This window comes from Carlito syrichta, unplaced genomic scaffold, assembly GCF_000164805.1.
Source record: "Carlito syrichta isolate Samal-C Ts95f unplaced genomic scaffold, Tarsius_syrichta-2.0.1 Scaffold174810, whole genome shotgun sequence".
Classification (NCBI taxonomy): Eukaryota; Metazoa; Chordata; class Mammalia; order Primates; family Tarsiidae; genus Carlito; species Carlito syrichta.
The window spans coordinates 50,188-75,722 of record NW_007118906.1 but is presented as its reverse complement, the minus strand read 5'-3'; the positions used below and the strand labels follow the sequence as shown (position 1 = coordinate 75,722).

General features: G+C 47.8%; 1 protein-coding gene across 1 annotated transcript in view; it reads right to left on the bottom strand.

The window, feature by feature from the left end:
* ADGRE1 (adhesion G protein-coupled receptor E1) overlaps window positions 1–25,535 on the bottom strand; it is a 60,973-nt gene that overhangs the window by 15,517 nt on the left and 19,921 nt on the right. The window contains exons 3-16 of the mRNA XM_021709334.1: window positions 25,143–25,298; window positions 24,919–25,038; window positions 22,656–22,802; window positions 18,702–18,842; window positions 18,476–18,622; window positions 15,691–15,779; window positions 13,600–13,683; window positions 13,049–13,226; window positions 11,117–11,236; window positions 7,652–7,851; window positions 5,487–5,645; window positions 2,692–2,886; window positions 1,333–1,568; window positions 224–290 (exon numbers count right to left, since the gene is read on the bottom strand). Of these exons, the coding sequence (XP_021565009.1) occupies window positions 224–290; window positions 1,333–1,568; window positions 2,692–2,886; window positions 5,487–5,645; window positions 7,652–7,851; window positions 11,117–11,236; window positions 13,049–13,226; window positions 13,600–13,683; window positions 15,691–15,779; window positions 18,476–18,622; window positions 18,702–18,842; window positions 22,656–22,802; window positions 24,919–25,038; window positions 25,143–25,298 (2,039 nt within the window). The remainder of the gene's footprint in view (window positions 1–223; window positions 291–1,332; window positions 1,569–2,691; window positions 2,887–5,486; window positions 5,646–7,651; window positions 7,852–11,116; window positions 11,237–13,048; window positions 13,227–13,599; window positions 13,684–15,690; window positions 15,780–18,475; window positions 18,623–18,701; window positions 18,843–22,655; window positions 22,803–24,918; window positions 25,039–25,142; window positions 25,299–25,535) is intronic.

Below are 25,535 nucleotides of genomic sequence, written 5' to 3'. Positions count from 1 at the left end.
GTCGTCCCTCCCAGGGACAACTGCATTTCGGTATGAAAAAAAAAAAAATTCACAAGTCAAAGAAAAGACTCTAGCTTTGAAAACTCACAAATGAAGAATCATACGAAAGAACTCCTGGGGAGAGTAAGTGACCTCCTCGCCTGTGCTTTTCGCTGGCAGTTCCTGGTCTCCCGGGTCTCCTCGTTCCTCTCGCAAAACACAGCTCACCCAGCAATTTGCTTACCATGATGATGGTGCAAACTGGCCCCAAGAAACTCCAGATGAACCCCGTCTCTGTATTCAGCCAGCAGCTGTGGAGAGAAACAGGCGGCGGCGTCCGCGCTCATCTCAGGGTCCTGACCCTACAATGCCTCGCGTCCCATCAAACGCGCTCATGGAGGAAGACACCAGCAGGTGAGACTCAGAGGATATCCACAATGGCTCAGGTCACACCCCAGCTTCTTTTGGACCATGGTGCTTCCTCTCAGACCTCCCTCCTGGAAAGATGCTCCTGAAATGCCCACCTGGTGCCCAAGGTCCAGTTTCCTCCACGCAAACCTCCGCTGATACACCTTGTCGTTCAAATCTCAGCACAATGTCACCTCCTCTGAGAAGCCACCCCTGACTGCCCTTAGCTACAGTATTCCACCTCTACCCCTGGTGGTGCTCTGGCAGGGCTCACTACATTTTTTAAATAGCAGCTATCACTGCCATAAATTTCCTAGTTACGTTGAAGGCATAGTTGCAAACTGTCTCCACCTAATGGGTGATCAACTACATGAGAACTTGACCTTGGATGACTTGTCCATCTGTGTATACTCAGCGCCCAGGGCAAAGCCTGGAATGAACACGTTATTCCTTAGTGGTTTGTTGGGAGGGAGAGAGGGAAGGAGGGTGGAAGGGAGGGGGGAGAAAGGAGAAAGACAAGGAAGGAAGGGGGAGGGAGGGAAGGGTTGCCTCTTTCTATCACGTCTCTAGGGTCCCTCTGCTGCTTTCACCACACACAGTCATTTGCCATCTCAGTAACAGCACCTCAATATTCCTTTAGCTGAAGTATTCCTCCCCAATTTTTGCTCTCAACCCCCCCCCCCACACACACACACATAAGAAAAGGAAAATAATCAAGTTAGACCAACCAGATGTTCTCTCCTTGGAGTGTGAGTCTTGAGTAATAGTGATCCTGTGTTTGTACAGTGTACAACCTGTTTTGCTGTACATGACATGCCTGGAACCCACAGTACACAAAGAGCTCAATAAATGGTAGCCACCCCTACTGCTACTGCAATGACTCATCTTTTCGTCTGGGTTATTATCATCGTGAACCTCTTCAGGGAGAGAGAGGATGTCACTCACCGATTATGCATCCCATAACCCTGCGGCTGCACACCAGCAGAGATCGCCACCACCAGCCCCGGAAGCCCGTAGCCAAAGGCACAGAGGTGCAGCATCTTGATGTTGCGGGAGCTGAAATAATTCACCACCTTCAGGTTTCTGACCATCAGGAAAAGCATCACGGCCTCCACCAGCATCCAGAAGAAACAGGCGAGGAAAAGGTAGTGCAGAAAGCCCGCGATAATGGCACACCCCGTCTGGAGAGGAGAAGCATGGATGTCAGAATCTTCCGGGCTGGGTGCAGTGGCTCACACCTGTGATCCCAACCCTTTGGGAGGCTGAGGCAGGAGGATTGCTTGAGCCCAGGAATTTGAGACCAGCCTGGGTAACATAGCAAGGTCTGGTCTCTACAAAAAATATACAAATTAGCCAGGCATGGTAGCACACTTATAGTCCCAGCTACTCAGGAGGCTGAGGTGGGAGGATTGCCTGAGCCCAGGAGGTTGAGGTCATGGTGAGCCATGATTGTGACACTGTCCTCCAGTCTGAGTGACAAAATGAGACCTCTACTCAAAAAAAGAGTAATAGAAAGAAGTAGTGATTCCAAGCTGTGGCATTATTGACATCTGTAACACGACAGCTGGATCGATTTCTGCCATGGGGTGGGGGTGGACATCCTGTGTATTACAGGGGGTTTAGCAGCATCATTGGCCTCTAATCACCAGATGCCAGTGGCACCTTCCCCCAGTTGTGACAACCAAAAGTGTCCCCAGACGTTGCCTAATGTCCTCAAAGGCACAAAACACCCAGAATGAGGGTCTTTAGAAAGCAATTGGAGGGGCCAGGTTTGGTGGCTCAGCCTGTCATCCCAGCACTTTGGGAGGCCAAGATGAGTGGATTGCCTGAGCCCCCAGGTTCAAGACCAGCCCGGGCAACTTGGCAAGACCTCGTCTCAACAATAAAACATCAAAAATTAGCCAGGCATGGTAGCATGCGCCTGTAGTTCTGGCCACTTGGAAGACTGAGGTGGAAGGATTGCTGGAGCCCAGCAGGCCGACGCTGGGGTGGCCGTGAGTGTGCCACTGCACTCCAGCCTGGGCAATGGAGTGAGACTCCGACTCAAAAAAAAAAAAAATAGAAAGTAATTGGAGGGACCACTACATCCATAACACTATCAGGGTAGTGATTTTAAACTGAGATTAATCCCAAGAAAGAGTCAACTAGGTGAGGAGCTGGGGGTGGGTAGTGGGCAAGTAATGGGCAGAGGGGACAGCTCATGCAAAATCCCTGAGGTAGGAGCAAGCATCGTGGAAGTTGGCTAGGGGAGAGATGAGGGAAGGTGATGGAGCTTGATGGGGACCCAGCCAGAGAGGTAGAGACCTGGTTGTCGGTCTTGTCTATACCAGCGAGGAAGAGAATCTTGGCCAAGAAGAGACACACGCAGAGGTGCAGGTGGAGGTAGGTGTTGTGATTCCGAATGGAGCGACACAGCAGGAAGGTGGCGATGGCCAAGATGAGACACACCAGGGAGATGACCATGCCCACATGACTGATGACGTACAAGGAGAACTCCATCTGTCAGGGAGGAATTCCACCGTTGGCTTCAGAATGGAATCAAAATCCCCTACTCCCCCCCACACACACACATGCAGAAAAAAGAATTATTCAAATTCCTGGCTTGGGCACTGTGGCCCCCAGAGTGAACTAGACATCATCCAGCAGCATCCTTTGCAATCCGCCAGCACCTGTTCCCAGCCTATGTTCTACTGGGGCTGAATGACTACAAACTACATTTCCCAGAATCCTTCAGGATGCGGGTCCTAGATGTGATGGAAGGCCTCCAATGAGACACATCTGTGAAAGTTTTGGAAGGCAGAAGACAGGCTGGGGAGAGAGCCGTTTCAACTGTCCAGACCCCCATTTCTGGGGACCATGGGGATGGGAGGAAGAGACAGCAGCAATTTCTAACCTTTGGATTACGGCTGCAAGGGGTGACCTTGAAGCCAAAATCCAAGTGGCAGCCCTGTGACTTCAACTCCCCCATCCCCTTCCAGCAATTTTATGAGCACGCAATGACCTGCGTTAAATACCTTTCTGCTCAAAACACCTGGAGTGGCTGCTGCTTCCTGCACTGAATCGTGACTGATACACAGACATGCAGGAGTGCTCCAGCTTCTGGGAGTGGAACATCACAAGCTAAGTCCTTCCCCTGGGACATTTATTCATAGTTTATGTACTTATTTTTTTAAGTTGGAGTCTCACTCGGTCACCCAGGCTGGAGTGCAGTGGCATGCTCCTGGCCACCCCAGCATCAACCTGCTGGGCTTCTGCCTCAGCCTTCTGAGTAGCCAGAACTACAGGCACGTACTACCATACCCAGCCAATTTTTTTATTTATTGTAGAGATGAGGCCTCGCCAAGTTGCCCAGGCTATTCTCAAACCCGTGGGCTCAAGCAATCCTCTCATCTCAGCCTCCCAAAGTGCTGGTATTGCGGGCTTAAGCCACCACGCCCGGCCCATAGTTCATTTTTTTGAACTAATTTTAATTTATTTGAATGTTTTCTGTGTGTTAAAGGTACGCTAGCCACTATCTCATGAGCTCTTCTCTATGACAGTGCCACAAAGTGGTTGTTTCGGGAGGATTAAGTGAAAAGACTTAATACTGCGCCCTATAGAAGTGTTTGTTGCTGTTTTTTTTTTCCTCATTCTCATTTCTGAGACAAGAGGGCTGGGCTCAGCTCAGAGAGGTTCAGGGACTTGTCCAAAAAAACACAGCTGGGAAGTGACAGAGATGGACCTCGAGACTAGACCAGTCTTTCTCTGAATCCAGTTCTCTTCAATCCTAAGCCACACGGTCTTCAGAACAGCATTTAGGGCCTTTCTGGCAAGGAATTAAACCTGGCCAACATAGCAAGACCTCGTCTCTACAACAACAACAACAACAAAATCAAAAAATTGCCTGGGCTAACTCTTTTCTCCTTCTACATCCTCAGCCATGTACTCTAACAGAATCTAGACAAGAATACTCTTCACAACACTGCCTGATCTGCCCATTCACCAAGGCTCATTCATACTCCATTTCCTCCCTAATCCATCAACAGCTGTCAACAGAACAGCTCTGAATTCCTACAGCACGACCTCCTCCTCCATTTGTGTGGTTTAATGGAAAGAGACCTCTGGAACCAGACTTCCCTGGGTTTGAATCCCACCTCAAGAAATTACTGGCTTCATGACAAGGCCAGACTACCGAGCCTTGGTCTTCCTTCCTATGAAATGGGTCTAATATCGCTTCACTTAAAATAAAGAGCTCAGCACACTCCGGGTCCTCATTATGCCTTCTTCCATTAGGAGCATTTTTTTTCTCATTTATTATGGAGCTTCATGGCTTCCCAACCAGTCTGTAAATTCTGCAGGGACAAAGGCATGGCACCGACCCCCTCTGTCCCCATAACTCCCTCCCACAATGCCAAGCACCCTGGGGGACACATAACAGATGTCTAGTCAATATTGTCCCATTGGGTTGGGTGCAGTGGCTCACGCCTGTGATCTCGGCATTTTGGGAGGCTGAGGCGGGAGGACTGCTTGAGGCCAGGAGTTTGAGACCAGCCTGAGCAACATAGCAAGACCCTATCTGTACCAAAAAAAATTTTTTTTGGTTAGAGTCTCATCCTGTCACCCAGGCTGGAGTGTAATGACAAGTTCATGGCTAACTGCAGCCTCAACCTCCTGGACTCAGGTGATCCTTCTGCCTCAGTTTTCCAATTATATGTGCCACCACAACCAGCTAAATTTTTTAAATTTTTTTTTTTGTCGAGATGAGGTCTCACTATGTTGCCCAGGCTGGTCTCAAACTCCTGGCCTCAAGCAATCCTCCCGACTCGACCTCCCAAAGTGCTGGGATTACAGGTGTAAGCCACTCCACCTGGCCTCATCTCTAGCAAAAAAAAATTATAAAATTTTAAAAAATTAGCCAGATAGGGTAGCACACCTGCATCCCGGCTACTCAGGAGGCTGAGATGGAAGGATCGTTTGAGCCCAGGAGGTAGAGGCTGCAGTGAGCTGTGATGGCACCACTGCACTCCCACCTGGGTGACAGAGATCCTGTCTCAAAAAAAAAATCCCATTGAATTTGGGGCCAGATACTCAGGGAACCCGAGAAGATCACCAGCACTGACTGTGAGCTCCCCAGAAGCCATGATGATGGCCATGTTTGCCATACGATTGCAGCTGCAGATGGTTTGCGTCTCGGAGGCCTCCAGGATCTCACAGCCGGAAGACGTCCATCTCCCTGTGCTCCAGGAAACGCAGATGGGCCTCTCGGACTTCTGCTTTGGCTGAAAAACAAAAGCCCCGGTCACCTGAGAACCTCCCTCAAATGGATGCGACGTGACCATCTCAAGGGTCATTGCAGGCAAAGACAGACAGGGTATGTTCTCTAGGGCATGAAAAAATGCTGATATTTCAGTATGCAGGGATGGAAAGAAATGTTTTAGATGTCAGACATGTTTCTACACTGGACTTGAACATAGTTCGTGTTGATAAACTACCTGTGGGCCGGGCATGTGACTCATGCCAGTAATCCCAGCACTCTGGGAGGCCGAGAGGGGAGGACCACCTGAGAGCAGGAGGTCAAGACCATCCTGGACAACGTAGCGAAACCTCATCTCTACAAAAAAAACAAAAACAAAAACAAAAACACCCATAACTCCGTGAATGTTTCTAAATTAATATTCCTTCATCTAACCTAAACATCTTGCCAATTGCTGAATGAAAGACCACCATGTAGAAACAGCGTAACTGCGTAAGACCAAGCTGGTTCCATTTTTTAAAAAGAGTCTTGCTTAAAAGACCCTTTTAAAAGGTCTTGTTCTGTTGCCCAGGCTGGAGTGCAGTGGTGCCATCATAGCTCACTGCAGCCTCCAACTCCTGGGCTCCTAAGTAGAGCTGGGACTACAGGCACATGCCTTAACCTTGCCTGGCTAATCTTTTTTATTTTTTGTAGATACAAGCGAGGTCTCGCTATATTGTCCAGACCGGCCTTGCACTTTTGGCCTCAAGCGGTCCTCTTGCCTTGGTCTCCTAAGTAGCTGGAACTGCAAGAACACATCATCACATCTGGCTGATTTTTAATAATTCCTTTTTTATAGATGGGGTCTCACTATGTTGCCCAGGTTGGTCTCGAACTCCTGGCCTCAAGCGATCCTCCTGCCTTGGCCTCCCAAAGTGCTGGGACTGCAGGAGTGAGCCACCGCGCACGGCCCTGGTTCAACTTTTATGCAACAAAGTTATGAGGTGTTTTTCTTTTGCCATGGGCCACTAGGTTGAAGGTCAGGAAACCTGAGCATGCCCAGATGAACCAAGCATGCAGCCACAAGCAGAACCTGCCAGAGCCTGAACGGAGGAACAGAGACTGAATGAAGAAGTGGACACCGCCAGCAGGATCCAGGACCCATCAGCTTGACCCCTGGCATCACTGCTTGGTCAAACCCAGTCAGAGCACGCCTCCTGGCACCTCCTCATCGCAAGAGCCAATCAGATCACGCCTCCTGGCACCTCCTCGTTGCCAGAGCCAAACAGCTCATGCTTCTTGGCACGGCCTCATTGCAAGAGCCAATCAGATCATGACAAGAGTTAATCCGAATACATCTCATTACCCTCTGATGACAACACACGCCCCAGCCCCTGCTCAGGGAGACAGATTTGAGCCATAGTGCTGTCTCCTTGCTCAGCACTCAAAATCTTGAAATAAAAGTTTCTCTCTCTCTCTACACACACACACACACACACACACACACACACACACACGTTTTGGTGTTTGACTTTCGATGGCATGTGGCAAAATTGGATCTAGTTTGGTTTGGTAACAATGAGAGAGCTCAGTCCTCTAAAGGGAGCATCCGGGAACTGGCTTGAGTTGCTAAACATAGCAGAATCTTGCACCCTTGACAATGACTCCCTGTCAAAAACCAGAGGGCTGGGCGTGGTGGCTCATACCTGTAATCCCAGCAATTTGGGAGGCCAGGAGGAGAGGATTGCTTGAGCCCAGGAGTTCTAAGTTCAGCCTGGGCAACATAGCGAGACCTTGTCTCTACAAAAATAAAAATAAAAAATATAGCCGAATGTAGTGGTGTGCACCCATAGCCCCAGCTACTGAGGAGACTGAGGTGGGAGGATCACCTAAGCCCAGGAGTTTATGGCTGCAGTGAGCTGTGATTGTGTCACTGCACTCCAGCCTGGGTGACAGAGTGAGACCCCAACTCAAAAAAAAATTGAGGGCCTCAGAGAGATAAGGAGCTCTCCACGCGCAGGCAGGGGTCTTGGTAGAGATCTCTTCACAAACCTGGATGTTCTCCAGAGTGTAGACGATTGGATCTGAGAACCCATCTTTCTTCTCCCCAGTCATGATGCCCCCAATAATGCGGGAATTTATCTTCAACTTCCTCTCAGAGTTGGCCCAGGAGGCCTGGGGATCTTGAAAGAAGCGTTCATCTAAAATAGACTCCATGCCCGCAAAGGAGACGAAAGCCACTCCGGTGGTCCCTGTCGGTTTCCCCAAATGAAAAAAGCAAAAGAGAAATGTCTGCTCAATAGTGAATTATAGATGATACAGCACACACACAAACACATACACACACACACACACACACACACACACACACCAAGCACACACTTTAATATCCCACACACCTCACTGTGATACCCTGAGGATTGAAATACCAGTGGTCTTCCAGATCAGTGGCCCTTATCAGAATCTTATAAAAATTCTGAGGTGCTATTACCTGGAGAATTCTTAGCTGCATTTAAGAATAATTTGGGGCCAGGCGTGGTGGCTCACGTCTATAATCCCAGCTACTCCATCCCAGCTGAAGCAGGAGGATCACTCGAGTCCAGGAGTTCAAGACCAGCCTGGGCAACATAGCGAGACCTTGTCTCTACAGAAAATCAAAAAAGTAGCTGGGCATGGTGGTGCGTGCCTGTTATCCCAGCTACTTGGGAGGCTGAGGTGGGAGGACCACCTGAGCCCAGAAGACGGAGGCCGCAGTGAGCCGTGATTGTGCCACTGCACTCCAGCCTGGGCCAGAATGAGACCCCGAATCCAAAGGAGAATTTTGGATTTGTGTTCTTATGGGACAGTACAACTCAGTGGTGGGAAATAGGTCTCCACTCATACGTATGGTGATTCTTTTCCGTTTCTTTGGTGGGCTCTCCCCTTTAAATGTTGATGGTCTCCAGAGATGTGTCCCAGGCCTTCCTCTAGTCCCAACCAGACAGCACTATCCCTCAGGTTCCATCTGCCACCTCCAAGCCGACGGAGAGACCCCTTGGATGTCACCACAGACACTATAAGCCAAGCGCTCCCTCTTCCATCGTCTTCTGTCTGCCTTCCCTGCTCTCTTTTCTTCTTTTTTTTCTCCTTTTGAAACACAGTCTCAATCTGTTGCCCAGGCTTGGAGTGCAGTGGCATAATCCCAGCTCATTGCAGCCTCAACCTCCTGGGCTCAGCCTCCTGAGTAGCTGGGACTACAGGTGCATATCATCACTACCAGCTAACTTTGTACTTTTTTGTATGTGTGGAGCTGAGGTCTCTCTATGTCGCCCAGGCTGGTATCGAACTCCTGGACCCAAGCAACCCTCCTGCCCTGGCCTCCCAAAGTGCTGGGTCCACAGGTCTGTGCCACCATGCCCAGCCTGTATCCCATACTTTCTATCAACGATGTCACCTGACAGGTAACCTGGAGAGTCATCCTTGATTTCTCCTCTACCCAAACCCCAAATCTTTTGTCTTCATGTCTCCTCTCCACTTATCCCTTCAGGGGCCTTAAACCAAGCATAACATCACTGCACGCTCCTGGGTCACTGGCTTCCTCACAAATGTCCTCACCTGCCCCAGCCTTGCCCCTTCAGTGAATTGCTTATATTGCTGCCAGAGGGTTTCTTTCTCAAAAGGTTTCTGCCTGGAGGTCGTGGTCAGATCAACTTCCTGCCGTATGTAGAACCCTCCAAGGTTTTCTGTGCCTTGGAAAGTCCACAGGAGAAAGTCTGCACATAACAGACATCCATGATTCTTTTTTTCCCACTCTGACCCCCACGGTGCTACAGCCTTATTCCCCTTTTCGTGCCATGGACACGCCAAGCTTCTTCTCTCAATGCAGAGCCATGGCGTGACCATCTCATCCACACTGCACCCTGTGCTTTTATACACTGAAGTATCGATCACCATATTCAGCATACACCTAGACCAGGGAGGGGGCAGCAAACCATGGTTTCCAGGCCAATCTGACAGTCACCTGTTCTTTGTCAATAAAGTTTTATTGTAACACCTCCAGACCCACTCATATACATATTGTCTATTTTTCATAATAGCTAATATTTTTTATTTTTGTTTAAATATCTGTGGTATCCATGGTGATCATTCCTCCCTCCTTTATGGTATTAATTTTTTTAAAAAAATCAGGTTTTCACTCTGTTGCCCAGGCTGGAGTGCCATGGCATGATCACAACTCACTGCAGCCTTGGCCCCCCTGGCAGGTGATCCTCCTGCCTTAGTATCCCGAGTAGCTGGGACTACGGGTGCATGCCACCACACCTGGCTACTTTTTTAATTTTTTTGGTAGAGATGAGATCTCACCATGTTGCCCAGGCTGGTCTTGAACTACTGAGTTCAAGCAATCTTCCCATGTCAGCCTCCTGAAGTGCTGGAATGACAGGAGTGAGCCATGGGGCCCAGCTCCTGTTGTCTACTAATGCTTTTGTACTCTAATGATAGAGTTGGTCATTGTGACAGAGACTGTATTGATCCCACCACCTAAAATATTTACCAACTGACCCCTCTGCAGAAAAAGCTTGCCAGCCCCTAGTGCAGATAAGCACTGTCCTGTAGATATACAGTGTGAGTGACATATGTAATTTTGATTTTTTTTTTCTGAGTTGGAGTCTCACTCCGTCACCCAAGCTGGAGTGCATGGCACGGTCACGGCCACCCCAGCATCGACCTATTGGGCTCCAGCGATCCTTCCACCTCAGCCTTCCAAGTAGCTGGAACTACAGGCACGCACGACCACGCACGGCTAATTTTTTTATTTATTGTAGAGATGAGGTCTTGCAAAGTTTCCCAGGCTGGTCTCGAACCCCTGGGCTCAGGTAATCCTCTTGCCTCGGCCTCCCCAAGTGCTGGGATTACGGGTTTGAGCCACCGCACCCGGCCTGTAATTTTGAATTTTAACAAGTAACAAATGACTCTCTAAGCTTCAGGTCAGGTGACATAATTGATTCAAAGTAGGGAGTACAGATAAAATTAATTTTCATAATATAAGTAAAGCATGATCATTTCAACATGTAAATTTGATGTTTTAAATATTAAAAATATATGTCAAATAGGTAACCTTTTAAAAGTATTTTTAAATATAAAAAAATGACTAGTGAGATATTTGACACCCTTCTTTCTTTGTATCGCCTTTGAAATACGATGTGTGTTTTACATTTACAGCACATCCATCTCAACTCGTCTCAGTCACGTTTTTTTTAAATTTTAGAGCCATCGGGTACATGTGAGGATTTGCTACATAGTCAGTCACATTTCAAGTGCTCAGGAGCCGAATGCGTCCTGTGGCTACCCTATAGGACAGTGGCGGTCTCGAGCCTCCAGTTCTGTGAGGCCACTGAGTCAATGTCTTGCTGCCCCAGCAGACAGAAGACTGTCGTCGGGCATGGGCCATCTCTGCTTCTGCTGTCATTGTTTCCCAATCCCCTGGCGCTGGCCTGGGCACCTAGGACATGATCAGTCCCGTGGATTGATCAACCATACCTGTGGATTCAGATTCCCTAATGGTGGCACAGCCGACCTTCATCTCATCCCCCTTGGCTCTCAAGTTGAAGGTCACGTTCTCTTCAACGCATTCTTCTTTGATCACTTTGCTCTCGATATCTCAAAAGAGAAAAGGGAAGTTTGCCTAAGGTCACCCAGAAAGCAGCTCCTGGATTTGGTTTCTGTCCAAGAAATGTACTCATCCGCAGCAAAGGAAGGAACAGACAGGTCAGTTCCTCACGGGGAAGGTCTTGAGGGCCTTGATGAAAGACAGGGATGATCACACCCGATGAGGAACCCAGTACTACCCCACTAGCTCTCTGTGAAAACAAAATAAACAATGAAACCCAAAGCATCACCTTCAAAAAGTAAGTCCGATAAGGCTGGGCATGGTGGCTCATATCTTTAATCCCAACACTTTGGGAAGCTGAAGCGAGGATTGCCTGAGCTTCGGCGTTCAAGACCAGCCTGGGCAACTTAGCAAGACCTTGTCTCGATAAAAAAGCAAACATTTTTTAATTTAAAAAAAAGTAAAAAAATCAGCTGGGAGAGGGGGTACATGACTTTAGTCCAAACTACCCTGGAGGTTGAGGGAGAAGGAACACCTGAATCCAGCAGGTCAAGACTGTGGTGAGCTGTGATCATGCCTCTACACTCCAGCCTGACCAACAGAGTGAGACTTCAATTAAAAAAAAAAAAAAGTCCGATAATGCCATGGCTGTTCCCAAATTTTCCAATGCTCCTAGCTGATTGCAGATAAAATCCCAAATCTCTATATTTATCAATAAAATTTACCTCTTCTTTTCTTTTCTGACCCCTTCTCTTGTTGTTCTCACCACCCTCTACTCCATTTCAACCACACTGGCCACCTCTTTGTTTCTTGAACTTTCTGAGTACTCCCTCAGTGCTCTTTCTCTGGATATTGGCAGGGTTCCCCTTCCTGAATTTCTGTCTCAGTGAGACTTCCTCTGACCACATGATATAAAGTAGCAACTCTCCTACCTAATCCTGACCTTCTCTAACCTCCCCAGCCGGCTGTGTTTTTTTTCCATTGCGGTATCTCTATCTGGTGTACCAGATGTCTGCTTGTGTATCATCTGACTTGACTCACTAGAATATAAAATCTGTAAGCCCAGTTTTGTTCACTACTGATGGGAGCCCACCAAATACTCTATTTCCACCCCTTGGCCTTCTGGTATCCATAAGGATGGAAGTTCCTGGGTTTATGTGGCTGATACAGGAACTACTACCAGGAGTGGGGTGCCATTATGAAAGATCCACAGTGTCTCCTATTCCCAGGCAGTCATTTGATCAGGCATGTATCAGTCAGGAAAGGATCAGACATGCCGCAGTAACAAACAACCCCAAGCTTCAGGGTATTTATTTCTCATTAATGTCTTACGCCCATGCTGAATTGACTTGGGGCCATACTCAGTGTGATCCTTACTCTGGAACCCAGGCAGATGGAACAGCTGTGGTCTGAAACACTGCCAATCATTATGGCAGAAGGAAAGAACATTCTGAAAAAATTCACACCATCAACTATTCTATCCCTCAATTCATTGGCCCAAACTTGTCACAAAATCCCCCCTGACTCCACAGTAACCAAGAAGTACGCTCCTACCATGGTCCCAGCAGGGGGAGCTGGAAATATCTGAAAACAGCAAATGACTACCATAACCTTAATCCACCATATAGTACACAATTAACAAATATTTGTTGAATAAATGAATGACACACCCGTGACACAGTTCCTGGTCCTTGACAAGCACTCAATCAATGAAACAAGTCAGTCATATGATTAGACTTATTTTGCTGTAAGATCAGAGTTTTAAAAACGATTGGGGAAAGGATCAACATGGAAAATCCCATCGCCAAAGTCATCCCTCAAAAGACCACCACCAGGTGTGACCTTGTTATGAGGGGTCCTACCTAAGTATTCTGTCTGAATAGTCTGGCTGGCATTCCCCGCGGGTTTCAGTAAAGCTGCCAGTGTTGTGCTCTCCACACTCTCCAGCAAGACCGTGCCCAGGGTGGATGTCTCTTCCTTGGTGAGTTTGGACCACATGGGTGTTTGTTTAAGCACAGGTGTGAAGCTCTCAGCCGTACTCTGCAAGGAATGATGTGATTGTTTCACTGATCTAGTTAGGTGGCAAAACTTATAGCTATATGCTCCCCACAAAAAGGTGATTTTTGCTGTATGTTAATTTTCAAAACTCTACAACCATAAAAAAAGTAAATGTGAACCCACAATCCAGAACAACACTTCCCATTAATAATAAAGAGGACTTTCTGCACCCAGTGTGTACATAAGCCAGGCACGTTACAGACTCACACCTGTAATCCCAGCACTCTGAGAGGCCGAGGCAGGAGGATCAAGACCAGCCTGGGTAACATAGCAAGATCCCATCTCTACAAATGTTTTTTGAGTGTGCCCAAAATACTTGAAACTCAAAACACCATGACAAAGCCCTGATCGTTACCTTCAGAGAAACTTTGGTGGTTTTGTTTTCACACGCATGGTCCAGAACACTGAAGGTGGTGTTTATGAGCGCACAAAAGGAAACCTATGCCCCAGAAGGAAGAGCATTTGTGAGCATTGGTTGATCTGTGCCCTCAAGCATGGAGTCTACATACTGGGCTGTCAAGTCACTCAGATAAGGTGGTCCTGAATTCCCGCATCTCTAGAATTATCAGGGAAATAAAAAACTCACCATTGGATCAGAATTAGAATCACATCACCTTTCTCTTCCACGGGTACAAGAAGTACACATAAACAAACAGCAAAACCGATCGTGAAATAAAGGGATGGAGAAACATGTGAGCCAACAGTGGTCCAAAAGGAATATTATTTAGGCCTAGAAAAGAATAAAGTTCTGACACAGGCTAAAGTATGAATGGGCCCTGAAAGCGTCGTGCTTAGTAAAAGAAACCAGAAACAAAAGAACCAATATTGCATGGTTCCATTTATATGTCCAGAATAGACAGAACCCTAGAAACAGAAAGTTAGCTAGTGTTTGCCATAAGCTGGGAGGAAGGGAGACTGGGGAGTGAGTGATGGCTTAGTGGGGACAGGGTTTTCTTTTTGGAGTGATGAAAATATTCTGGAGCCGGGCTCGGTGGCTCAGCCTGCAATCCCAGCGCTTTGGGAGGCTGAGGTGAGTGGATTGCCTGAGCCTGCAGGTTCGAGACCCGCCTGGCAACTTGGCGAGACCTCATCTCTACAATAAATCAAAAATTAGCCGGGCGTGGTAGGGCGCACCTGTAGTTCCGGCTACTTGGAAGGCTGAGGCGGAAGGATCGCTGGAGCCCAGCAGGTCGAGGCTGCAGTGGCCGGGAGCAGCCACTGCACTCCAGTCTGGGTGACAGAATGAGACTACCACTCAAAAAAAAAGAAAAGAAAAAGAAAATATTCTGGGACCGTTAGTGATGGTTCCACAACATAGTGAAGGTGACAATTGTTCACTTAAGATGTCTAAAATGAGCGGCCACTGCACTCCAGTCTGGGTGACAGAGTGAGACTCCGACTCAAAAAAAAAAGATGTCTAAAATGGGTCACGCGTGACGGGGCAAGCCTGTAATCGCAGCACTTTGGGAGGCCATGGTGGGAGGATTGCTTGAGGCCAGGAGTCTGAGACCAGCCTAAGCAACATAACAAGACCCTGTCTACACAAAAAGTTAAAAATCATCCAGGTGTGGTGGTGCACACCTGTAGTCCCAGCTACTCAGGAGGTTGAGACAGGAGAATTGCCTGAGCCCAGGAGTTCAAGGTTGCAGTTAGCTATGATCATGCCAATGCACAACAGCCTGGGTGACTAAGTGGGGTCCTGTCTCCAAAAATAAAAACAAAATGTCGAAAACGGTGAGCCTTATGTGTATTCTACCACAATTTAAAAAGTAAAGGAAAGTCCAAGGTGCATGGAAATTCCAAAGTTAATTTACATGTTCATATTTAGAATAGTGGCATCCACTACACTTTCCTCATGGCAATGACTTTATTAGGTAGTCAGGAGGTCCAAGTTCCTCTTCGCCTGACTGGCTGTGTATCACATCACCCACATCAGGTGCAGCACTAACACTGTCACTGGTGGGGAGACTCCGATATAGTCTCCCTTTCATTTTTTTTTTTTTTTAGTAAAATAATCCTCAGGTTTTAGATAGACAAATATCCTTTTTTCCCAGCTTGCCTTGCAGCTAGGTGTGACCATGTGACTACTTTCTGGCCAATCAGAGAAGAAGTGATGCTGGTCATTGACTTCAAGCAGAGGACTGTGCCTTTCACTTTCCCTTCTCTCCCTCCCACTATCTGGAATGCAGGTGTGATGGCAGGAGCTGGAGCAGCCATCTTGGACCACAAAGATGCGTGGGTGCTGGGTTGATGACGGCCGGGCATTATAAGCCTATTATGTCAGCTCTGCACAGCTTACACTCAAACGTCTGCAGAGAAGACAAACAAACTGCTCTCTGGTTTAGGCCACTGTTTTTTTTGCCTTTGTTAATACCGGAAAGCCAACATCCTACCTAAGTGGCTTCTAGGAAAACCTCAAGAACTAGATAGCTTCAAAACTACTTACATATTTAGGTTGCATGGCACCTCCTTCTTGGCACTGCTGGACCTGCTCGCTTTGGGGCATCATATCTTCCCTACACTTGAAGGGAACCCCTAGGAAGGAAACAGAAAACAACCAAACCAAACTTCAACTATGGCAAGATATGATTTAAAGGCAAGTCTGATTATTCCCCCACTTCACTTAAAATCCGTCCATTGGGCCCATAATTCCAGCACTTTGGCAGGCCAAGGAAGGAGGATTACTTGAGCCCAGGAGTTTGAGACCAGCCAGGGCAACATAGTGAACTCCATCTCCACCAAAAAAAGTCAAAAAATTAGTGAGGCATAGTGGTGCATGACTGTAGTCTTAGCTACTCAGGAGACTGAAGTAGGAAGATCACCTGAGCCCAGGACGTTGAGATTGCGGTGAGCAGTGATCATACCATTGCACTCCAGCCTTAGTGTCGGAGTGAGACCCCGACTCGAAAAAACAAAACAAGAAAAAAACTATAAAATGACCAGGTGTGGTGGCTCACACCGGTGATCTCAACACTTTGTGAGGCTGAGGTGAGAGGACTGCTTGGGCTTAGGAGTTTGAAACCAGCCTGGTCAAATGATGAGACTTCACCTCTAAAAAAAAAAAGGGAAGGAAAGAAAGAAGGGAGGGTAGAGAGGAGAGAGAGAGAGAGAAAGAGAGAGAGAGGAAGAAAGGAAGGAAGGCTGTAAGGAGAGAGAGAAGAAAAGAAAGAAAGAAAGAAAGAGAGAAAGAAAGAAAGAAAGAAAGAAAGAAAGAAAGAAAGAAAGAAAGAAAGAAAGAAAGAAAGAAAGGAAAGAAAGATGCATCCATTGCCATAATACACAATGGTGAAAACAGACAACCACAACTACACACTACAACATCACGGACTCTAAGAAACATGACCATGAGTGAGAAAGAGCAAATCAGAGAGGATTCTACATAGTATGACACCATGTTTACAAAGCCCCAAAGCAAGCAAAACTAAGAAGACATTGTACATAAATGGGGAAATATTTTTTAAGTAGGGAACTAATAAACATGAAACTTCAAGTGGTTCCCTCTGAACAGGACAGAAGTGGAGAAGGAGCATGTAGGAGACACAATGGCATTGAGGATGTTCTCATTTTTATGTTGAGAAGAGCCTCAGAGACATTCATTCCATTGTTATCTTTCATTGTCCAATGAGATGTGTATGTATACATATATATATATATATAATTTTTTTTTTTTTTGAGTTGGAGTCTCACTCTGTCACCCAGGCTGGAGTGCAGTGGCCACTCCCAGCCACCGCAGCCACGGCCTGCTGGGCTCCGGCGATCCTTCCGCCTCAGCCTTCCAAGTAGCTGGAAATACAGGAGCACGCTACCACACCTGGCTGCGTTTTGATTTATTGTAGAGATGAGGTCACGTCAAGTTGCCCAGGCGGGCCTCAAACCCGCGGGCTCAGGCAATCCACTCACCTCGGCCTCCCAAAGGCGCGGGATTACAGGCTGAGCCACTGAGCCCGGCTGCATATATATTTTTTATGCGTCAAATAATCTATACTTTAAAAGTTTTAAGCTGTTCAAGATTCCTCATTGTTCTTGAGGGGAAAAAAGACTCTGGGTTGGGTGTGGTGGCTCATGCCTGCAATCTCAGTGCTTTGGAAGGTTGAGGCAGGAGGATCACTTGAGGCCAGGAGTTTGAGCCCAGCAAGCAAGACTCTATCTCTACAAAAATTAAAGAAAAAAATTAGTCAGTCATGGTGGCCCACGTCTGTAGTCCCAGCTACTCAGGAGGCTGAGGGAGGAGGATCACTTAAGTCCAGGAGTTTGAGGTTACAGTGAACTATGATTTTATCACTGTACTCCAGCCTGTGTGACAGAGAGAAACCCTGTCTCTTTAAAAAAAAAAGCAGGTGCAGTGGCTCAGCCTGTAATCCCAGCACTTTGGGAGGCTGAGGTGAGAGGATCGCTTGAGCTGGGGGGTTCAAGACCAGCCTGGGCAACTTGGCGAGGCCTCATCTCTACAATAAGTCATAAAAACTAGCCAGGCATGGTGGCATGCACCTGTAGTTCCAGCTACTTGGAAGACTGAGGTGGAAGGATCGCCTAAACCCAATGGGTCAAAGCTGCAGTGGCCATGAGCGTGCCACTGCACTCCAGCCTGGGTGACAAGAGACCCCAACTAAAAAAAAAAAAAAACTCCAAAATTCTTCACTAAGCACACAGCGTCCTGCAGAATCTGATCCCTGCCCTCTTCACCAGATACATCTGATGTCACTTCCCCTTATCCTTAAGTACATGAGCCTCAGGACATTTGCACCTGCTACCGCCTGGAGCACTGTGATCTCCACTCTTCATCCAGCAAACTCCTACTTCTCTTTCAAGTTTCCAATTAAATACCATTTTTCTTGGATCGTATTTAATATCCCATTTGCCACTTAAAGGCTCAGTATGCCTTCTCAGCTGTTGCACCCACCATTGTCATCATTAAATATTTTTGTGTGGGCTCCCTTGATCCTTCCCAAGACTACAAGCTACGTGAGGACAGATGCCATGCTCATCATATCCAGGATGGAATGCTCAGCACTTAGTGCCGGGACCTGTTTAATTAATCAATTAATAGGTGCTCCAAAAGTCATTTTTCGAATGAGCAAATTAGCACATGAGGAATTGAATGACTAAAAATAAAAAAGAATGATCTGACTGAGGTGAAAGCAAGAGAAAACGCCAGGGGTGGCTAGATAAGAGCTTCATAACCAAAGCAAGACACAGATTTCATGGCCAAGACAGACCAAGGAGATTATTACTTTTGCAGCTGAAGTTGCCATATTTCTGGGAGCCTTCTGGATGGGGACGGAAGCCCACGATGCAGCCACAGCTGTAGGAGCTCGGGGTGTTGGTGCAGACAGAATTTGGACCACATGGCGACACATCCTGGGAGCACTCGTCAATATCTGCAAAGAACCGGAGCATATCAAGAAACCCAGAGGAGGAACACGGAAAAACATCTTCTCAGGCAAAGCCTCTGCTCACCTCTGCATTCCACTTCTGGGTCTGTGAAGTTCAGCTGCCCCTGACTTGGGAAAAAGCCAGGATGGCAGGTGCAAAAGTAGCTCCCAGGAGTGTTGGTGCATGTTGCATTCCCAGGGCACATTTCAACACATTCATCAATATCTGTGGGGAACAGAATGGGTGTGACACAGAGTGGGTGAATGGTCCGACAGAGTTGGGCTTCCCCTTCCCAAGTACAGAGGCATGTTTCACTAGAAAATGGCGGCCCAGCCAGGGACTACATTTCCCAGAACCCCTTGCATCTAGGTGGGAGCATGTGATTCATTTTCACCCATGGGATATGCGGGCTGTGATAGGTGACACTTCCAGGCCAAGGTGGTGGTAAAAGAAAAATATTTTTTCTTAAATTTAAATTCTTTCAATGTAACAGAGTTTGCCACGCATGGTGGCTCATGTCTGTAATCCCAGAACTTTGGGAGGCCAAGGAAGGAGAATTACTTAAGGCCAGGAGTTCAAGACCAGCCTGGACAACACAGGGAGACCTTGTTTCTACCAAAAAAAAAAAAAGTTTTTTCACACGAGCCAGGCATGGTGGTGCATGTCTATAGTCCCACCTCCTCGAAAGGCTGGGGAGGGAGAATTGCCTGAGTCCAGGAGGTCAAGGCTGTGATGAACTGTGATCCTGTCACTGCACTCCAGCCTAGGTGACAGAGGGAGGCACTGACTCAAAATAATAATAATAATAAATAATAAATTTAACAGAGTTTAACTGAGCAAAGAATGATTTGCAAACTGGGCAGCCTCCTGAACCAGAGCCGGCTCAGAGACTCCAGCACAGCCACGGGGTAGAAGAAGCTTTGCAAAAAGAGAAAGAAAAATGATCTACAGAAAACAGAAATGAGGTACAGAAATAGCCAGATTGGTTACAGCTTGGAGATTGCCTTATTTGATCCCCGTTTGAACAGCTGGCCACCTTTGATCGGCCATAACTCAGTGATTGACACAAAAGCAGACTACTGTCTGTCTATATACCCGGTTAGGTTACAGCAAAAGGTTACAGAGAAACATCCAGGTCAACCCAAAACATGCAAGGAGGCATCTTTAGTTAGACTTAATATAACAGTGGTCAAGAAGTGGGTGTCATTTCTCTTTCCCCTCCACTAGCTGGGACCAGGGACTTTAAAGGATGGAAGAACCAAAAAATGGAGACAGACTGGGTCCCTTTATCACCACGTGGAGGGAAGCTGCCCAGCAGCCAAGTATATCCATGCTGGATTGTTACGTGAGTGAGAAATGTCTATTATGTTAAGCTAGTCATGCTCACCTGGGGGCGATTTGTCCTCCCAGGGAGCACTGAGCAATGTCTGGAGACATTTTTGGTTGTCACAACATGGGGGTGAGAAGAGTGCTACCAAGATCTAGTGAGTTAGAGCCAAAGAGGCTGTTGTTTGTTCCAGCCACCCTAGAGCCCCAGATGACACTATGTGAAACAGAATCAGGTGTTCAACATGTAGACTCTTGAGAAAGAACAAGGGGTCATGGTTATAAGTCACTATGTTTCGGGACTGGTAAAGTCTGGGTGGTTGTCTCTTCAAAAGTTCGTGGTGAAATGTGACCCCAAATGTTGAAAGTGGGAAAGTGGAGTCTAGTGGGACGTGCTCTGGTCATGGGAGTGGCTTGGTACCGTCTCACCGTAATGAGTGAGTTCTCACCTTATGAGTTAGAACTGATTGTTTAAAAGAGCCTTGCACCACTTCATCTTCTTCTCTGTTTCTTGCTCTCACTCTCACCACGTGACACACCTGCTCCCTCTCTGCCTTCTGCCATGAGGAAAAGCTCCCTGAGGCCTCACTAGAAGCTGAGCAGATGCCAGTGCTAGGCAGAACTGTGAGCCAAATGAACCTTTTTTCTGTATAAATTACCCAGCCTCCAGTATTTGTTTATAGCAATGCAAAATATGCTAATACAAGGATGGTTTGATATCCATTGAGAAGCCCTCAGCACGGCTGGGAGAATTACCTGTACATCCAAAACTCTCTGGATCCTTAGAGGTTTGAAAATCAGGTGAAAAGAATCCAGGCAGGCAGGAACAATTGTATTTTCCCAGAGTGCTGATGCAGACAGAATTGGGACCACAAAGAGTTGAGTTCCTGGAACATTCATCTACATCTAAGAAAAAAGACAGTCTATATCAAGAGAATGAAGGAAGCTGAGGCTACATCACGAACAGACACACTTTCATCATTCAGAAAGCAAATGTTTAGAGGTGTATCCATGACCCATGAAAAACTTCTGAGAAGGCTCCCCAAGACTCAGGGTAAAATCCAAACTCCTCATTCGATGTACAAAGGCTTGAGAACTGGTCCCAACCAAGCACACCAACCTCATCTTTCACTTCTAATCCCTTCATGGTTTATAATCCCAATGCATGAATCACCTTGTTGTCTCTCTCCTCTGTCCCCCCAGCCTTGACCTTGCATGTCCACCTCTTACCCTGATAAATCTCAATATCCCCCCTACAAATCACTATATTATGAATAGCAAAAACAAAGGCACTGGAGGAGTTGAGAACAGGGACACTCTGGGTTCAAAGTCTGGCTCTGTCTCTTACAGCTGTGTGTTCCTGGGAGCTATAGATTGAAGGGTGCTGAAACCAAGGGGTTAATTGAATCCAATCTGCTTGTCTTGCTTGCTTTTCTTATTATGTTTCCATGAAGCTGAAGGTTGTGGTAACTGAAGGCTTCTCCTCTGAAACTTAACCTTCATAAACAACTTTATAGATGACATTCATAGGTCACCGTGGTAATGGGGACTTCAGTTGTTAAGACCACTGACAATTCAACTGGGTCCTTAAGTGCCCCAGAGGTGGCATTTTGGCAACAGAGGGCTAAAAATACTCTCAAATCATACTAAGGCCCCTATTTTCCGTACCAAAGTCCTATGAAATGCCATGAACCCCTGACTACACTTGCACACAGAAATTGGTTACTTCATTTTTTTTCCCACCACCAGTCATTTTTCCTCACACCTTAGACCATCCACTTCTTTAAGTCATAAATATCTCCTACATCTTATCTTCAGGGAGGTGGATTTAAGAGTTGTTCACTTGGTGGCCTTGCAAATAAATCTTTTCTCTTTTGTAAAACTCGTGTCCCTGTGATTGATTTGCTGTGCTCAGGCAGAATGAACTTGGCCAGTAAGAATGCCCCCCTTCCAAATTCATACAAGGGGGGGACCAAAAAAACCCAAAATTCATTGATGAAAATATTGTGCATTTATTCTTATTCATAAGTTGTGTTCAAAATACTCTCTGTGTGATGTAATACACCCACTGAGAGCTTTTTTGAACGTGTCAATTTTGATGCCTTTTAGTACATCAAAATATTTGCTTTTGAGAACTTTTTTTTTATCTGGGGAAACAAAAAGTCGCTCAGGGTGACATCAGGTGAACAGGAAGGGTGGGGCACGGGGATCGTGCTGTTTTTGATCGAAATTCCACTGCCTCATATTGTTCGTGTAAATCACCCATCATGAAAAAGATCAAAAGTGCTGAAAGAATTGCCCCCAAAAAATTCACTGAAGCTGAACGCAGCCTCTCACAACAATGCTAGCTGGAACACTGATACCAATGGGTTCCCAGAACACTTACCTAGCAGGGAAAGCCCATCCTACAAGGGGCCTGCCCTTCTAAGATAATTCTGGGTTTTGGGGGTGGGTCCCTCCTCATATGTTGAAGCTCCAACCCCCAATGGCGTGGTATTTGGAGAAGTTATTCACTGCTGTATCCCCGATACCTAGAAGAGTCAGTACTCAAAAGACATTTGATGAATTCATGAATGAATGAATGAATGAATGATCCTTGGCTTCAGATTTACAGATGAGCGTCTTAAACTCAGCCAGGACCCACCCTGACCCCCTTACCTCTGTCTTTGGGCACAACCTCAGACCTGACTCCCCAATGGATACCCCACCTACCTTCACACGATCCTTCCAAGTCCTGGAAACTCAGGTTTCCACTGCCAGATTCAAAATCTGGGTTGCAGAAACAAGAGTAGTTGCCGATGGTGTTAGCACATGTCGCATGTTCCGGACAAGCGCTGGGGTTGGTGCATTCATCCACATCTGATGAGTAGAAGAGAAAACCCAGGTAAATCAGGACTCGCAGACTAGAGGCTGCAGATGGAAGTGACCCAGTCGGTGTGTCATATGTGGCAGGCAGGGCTGATCCTTCCCAGACCCGGGTTCTCCCCTTCTTCCTGAGCACACAGTCAGACCTTTCTCCCAGCCCCCTCTTGAAGTGAAGCATGGCCATGAGAGTTTGAGATCAGCCTGGGCAACCTAGCAAAGTCCTGTCTCTACAAAAATTTACAGATGAGCCAGGCTTGGTGACGGAAGCAGGAGGGTCACTTGAGGCTGGGAGTTTGAGGCGTGGTGAGCCATGGTTATAACACTGCATTCCAAACTGGGTGACAGAGCGAGACCCCCAACTCAAAAAAAAATCTCTGAACATTACCAATGGCCCCTGATGACACTGGAAACAAGATCATGCCATCATACCCAAGTACAACTTGATCCTCTGTTTGACTCATAGTGGCCCAACAGGAGTTCAGATCCCAGCTCTTCGGTTTAATGGTTGCCTGTCCTTGGTAAAGCCACTTCACCTCTCTTAGTCCCCATCTTCTCATTCCTAAAATGAGAAAATCCCTCTGGCTGGACATCGTGGCTCATGCCTGTAACCCCAGCACTTTGGGAGGCTGAGGAGGGAGGATCGCCTGAGCTCAGAAGTTCAAAACCAGCCTGGACAACACAGCAAGATGTCGTCCCTACAAAAAAAATTAGCTGACTGTGGTGGCGCCTGCTTGTAGTCCCAGCTACTCAGGAGGCTGAGGCTGGAAGATCGCCTGAGCACAGGGGGTCGAGGTTGCCGATGAGTTGTCATCCTGCCACAGAGCAAGACCCCAACTCAAAAACAAAATACGAAAAACCCTTCTTTGCATGACTTGCCAGGGAGCTGCACCTTAGTTAGTAGGTTGATGACTAAGAGTGGGTCCTTCATACCTTCACAGGTGGAGTTGCTGGAGAAAAACCCCGCCTGGCAGTTGCAACTGTAGCTGCCCACAGAGTTGACACAGTCAGAATGCTCAGGGCAGGACCCAGGGCGGAGGCACTCGTCGAAGTCTGAGAGGCAGTGAAGGAGGGTGAGAGAGTGAATGTCTACCTTTGGAGGTGCGAGAGTCCAGCCCTTTGGTGGGTGTCCACACCCGGGAGACGGGAGCATTACCTGTGCAGAAGAAGTTCCCCGGCCGTCCCGGGGTCCAGCCATCTCCAGTGGGAGAAGAGAAACCAGGAAGGCAGCTGCATCTATACCTCCCACGCAAGTTTGTGCAGACCGAGTAGGGTCCACAGCGCGAGGGGCTTTGAGAACATTCGTCAACGTCTGGGCAGAGAAAGAGTCGGAGCTGCACGTTTGCCTCATGCCGGGTGGCAGGTTGAGCCTTGCAAAGCTTGTGGAAACACGGTCCCCTGTCCCATGTGCTCTTTGTTCAATATGACCTCGGTCACTCCTTCCACCAAGCGGCGGGGTCTGTGCTCCCTCCCGCGAATCTGAGTGGGCACGTGACTGTGGCGGAGGTGACCCTGGGTCGTCACGACCCCCGCCGGGTTCTCTTGAGAGGCTCATTTTTGGAACTGCCACGTAGTGAGGAAGCCCAAGCACGCATGAATGTTACAGAGACCGGGAGTAATCTTTGTGATGAGAGAGAGAGAGAGAGAGAAGGGAGGGAGGTGGGAGGGAAGAGGGAGAGGAAAAAGGGAAAGAAAGAAAGAGGGAAGAAAGAAAGGAAAGAGGGAAGAGATGGAAGGAAGGAAGGAAGACCAGGAATGGTGGCGCATGCCCATAATCCCAGTACCTTGGGAGGCCAAGGCAGGAGGAATGCTCAAGCGCAGGAGTTTGAGACCCGTCTGGGCAACATAGTAAGTCTTCTTTTTTTACAAAAAAGAAATAGAAAAGTTAGCTGGACACGGTGATGTGCACCTATAGTCCCAGCTACTCAGGAGGCTGAGGCTGGAAGATCACCTGAGCCCAGGGGGTCGAGGCTGCCACTGCACTCCAGCCTGGGCCACAGAGCAAGACCCCAACTCAAAAACAAAATACGAAAAACCCTCCTGCGTCTGACTTGCCAGGGAGGTGCACCTTAATTAGTTAGTAGGTTGATGATTAAGAGCGGATCCTTCATACCTTCACAGGTGGAGTTGCTGGAGAAAAACCCCGCCTGGCAGTTGCAACTGTAGCTCCCCATGGAGTTGACACAGTCAGAATGCTCTGGGCAGGGCCTGGGGCGGAGGCACTCGTTGATGTCTGAGAGGCAGTGAAGGAGGGTGAGAGAGTGAACGTCTACCTTTAGAGGCGCGAGAGTCCAGCCCTTTGGTGGGTGTCCACATTCGGGAGCCCGAGAGCGTTACCCGTGCAGAAGAAGTTGCCCGGCCGTCCCGGGGTCCAGCCATCTCCAGTGGGAGAAGAGAAACCAGGAAGGCAGCTGCATCTATACCTCCCGCGCACGTTTGTGCAGACCGAGTTGGGTCCACAGGGCGAGGGGCTTTGAGAACATTCGTCAACGTCTGGGCAGAGAAAGAGTCGGAGTTGCACGTTTGCCTCATGCCGGGTGGCAGGTTGAGCCTTGCAAAGCTTGTGGAAACACAATCCCCTGTCCCATGTGCTCTTTGTTCAATGTGACCTCGGTCACTCCTTCCACCAAGCAGCGGGGTCTGTGCTCCCTCCCGCGAATCTGAGTGGGCACGTGACTGTGGCGGAGGTGACCCTGGGTCGTCACGACCCCCGCCGGGTTCTCTTGAGAG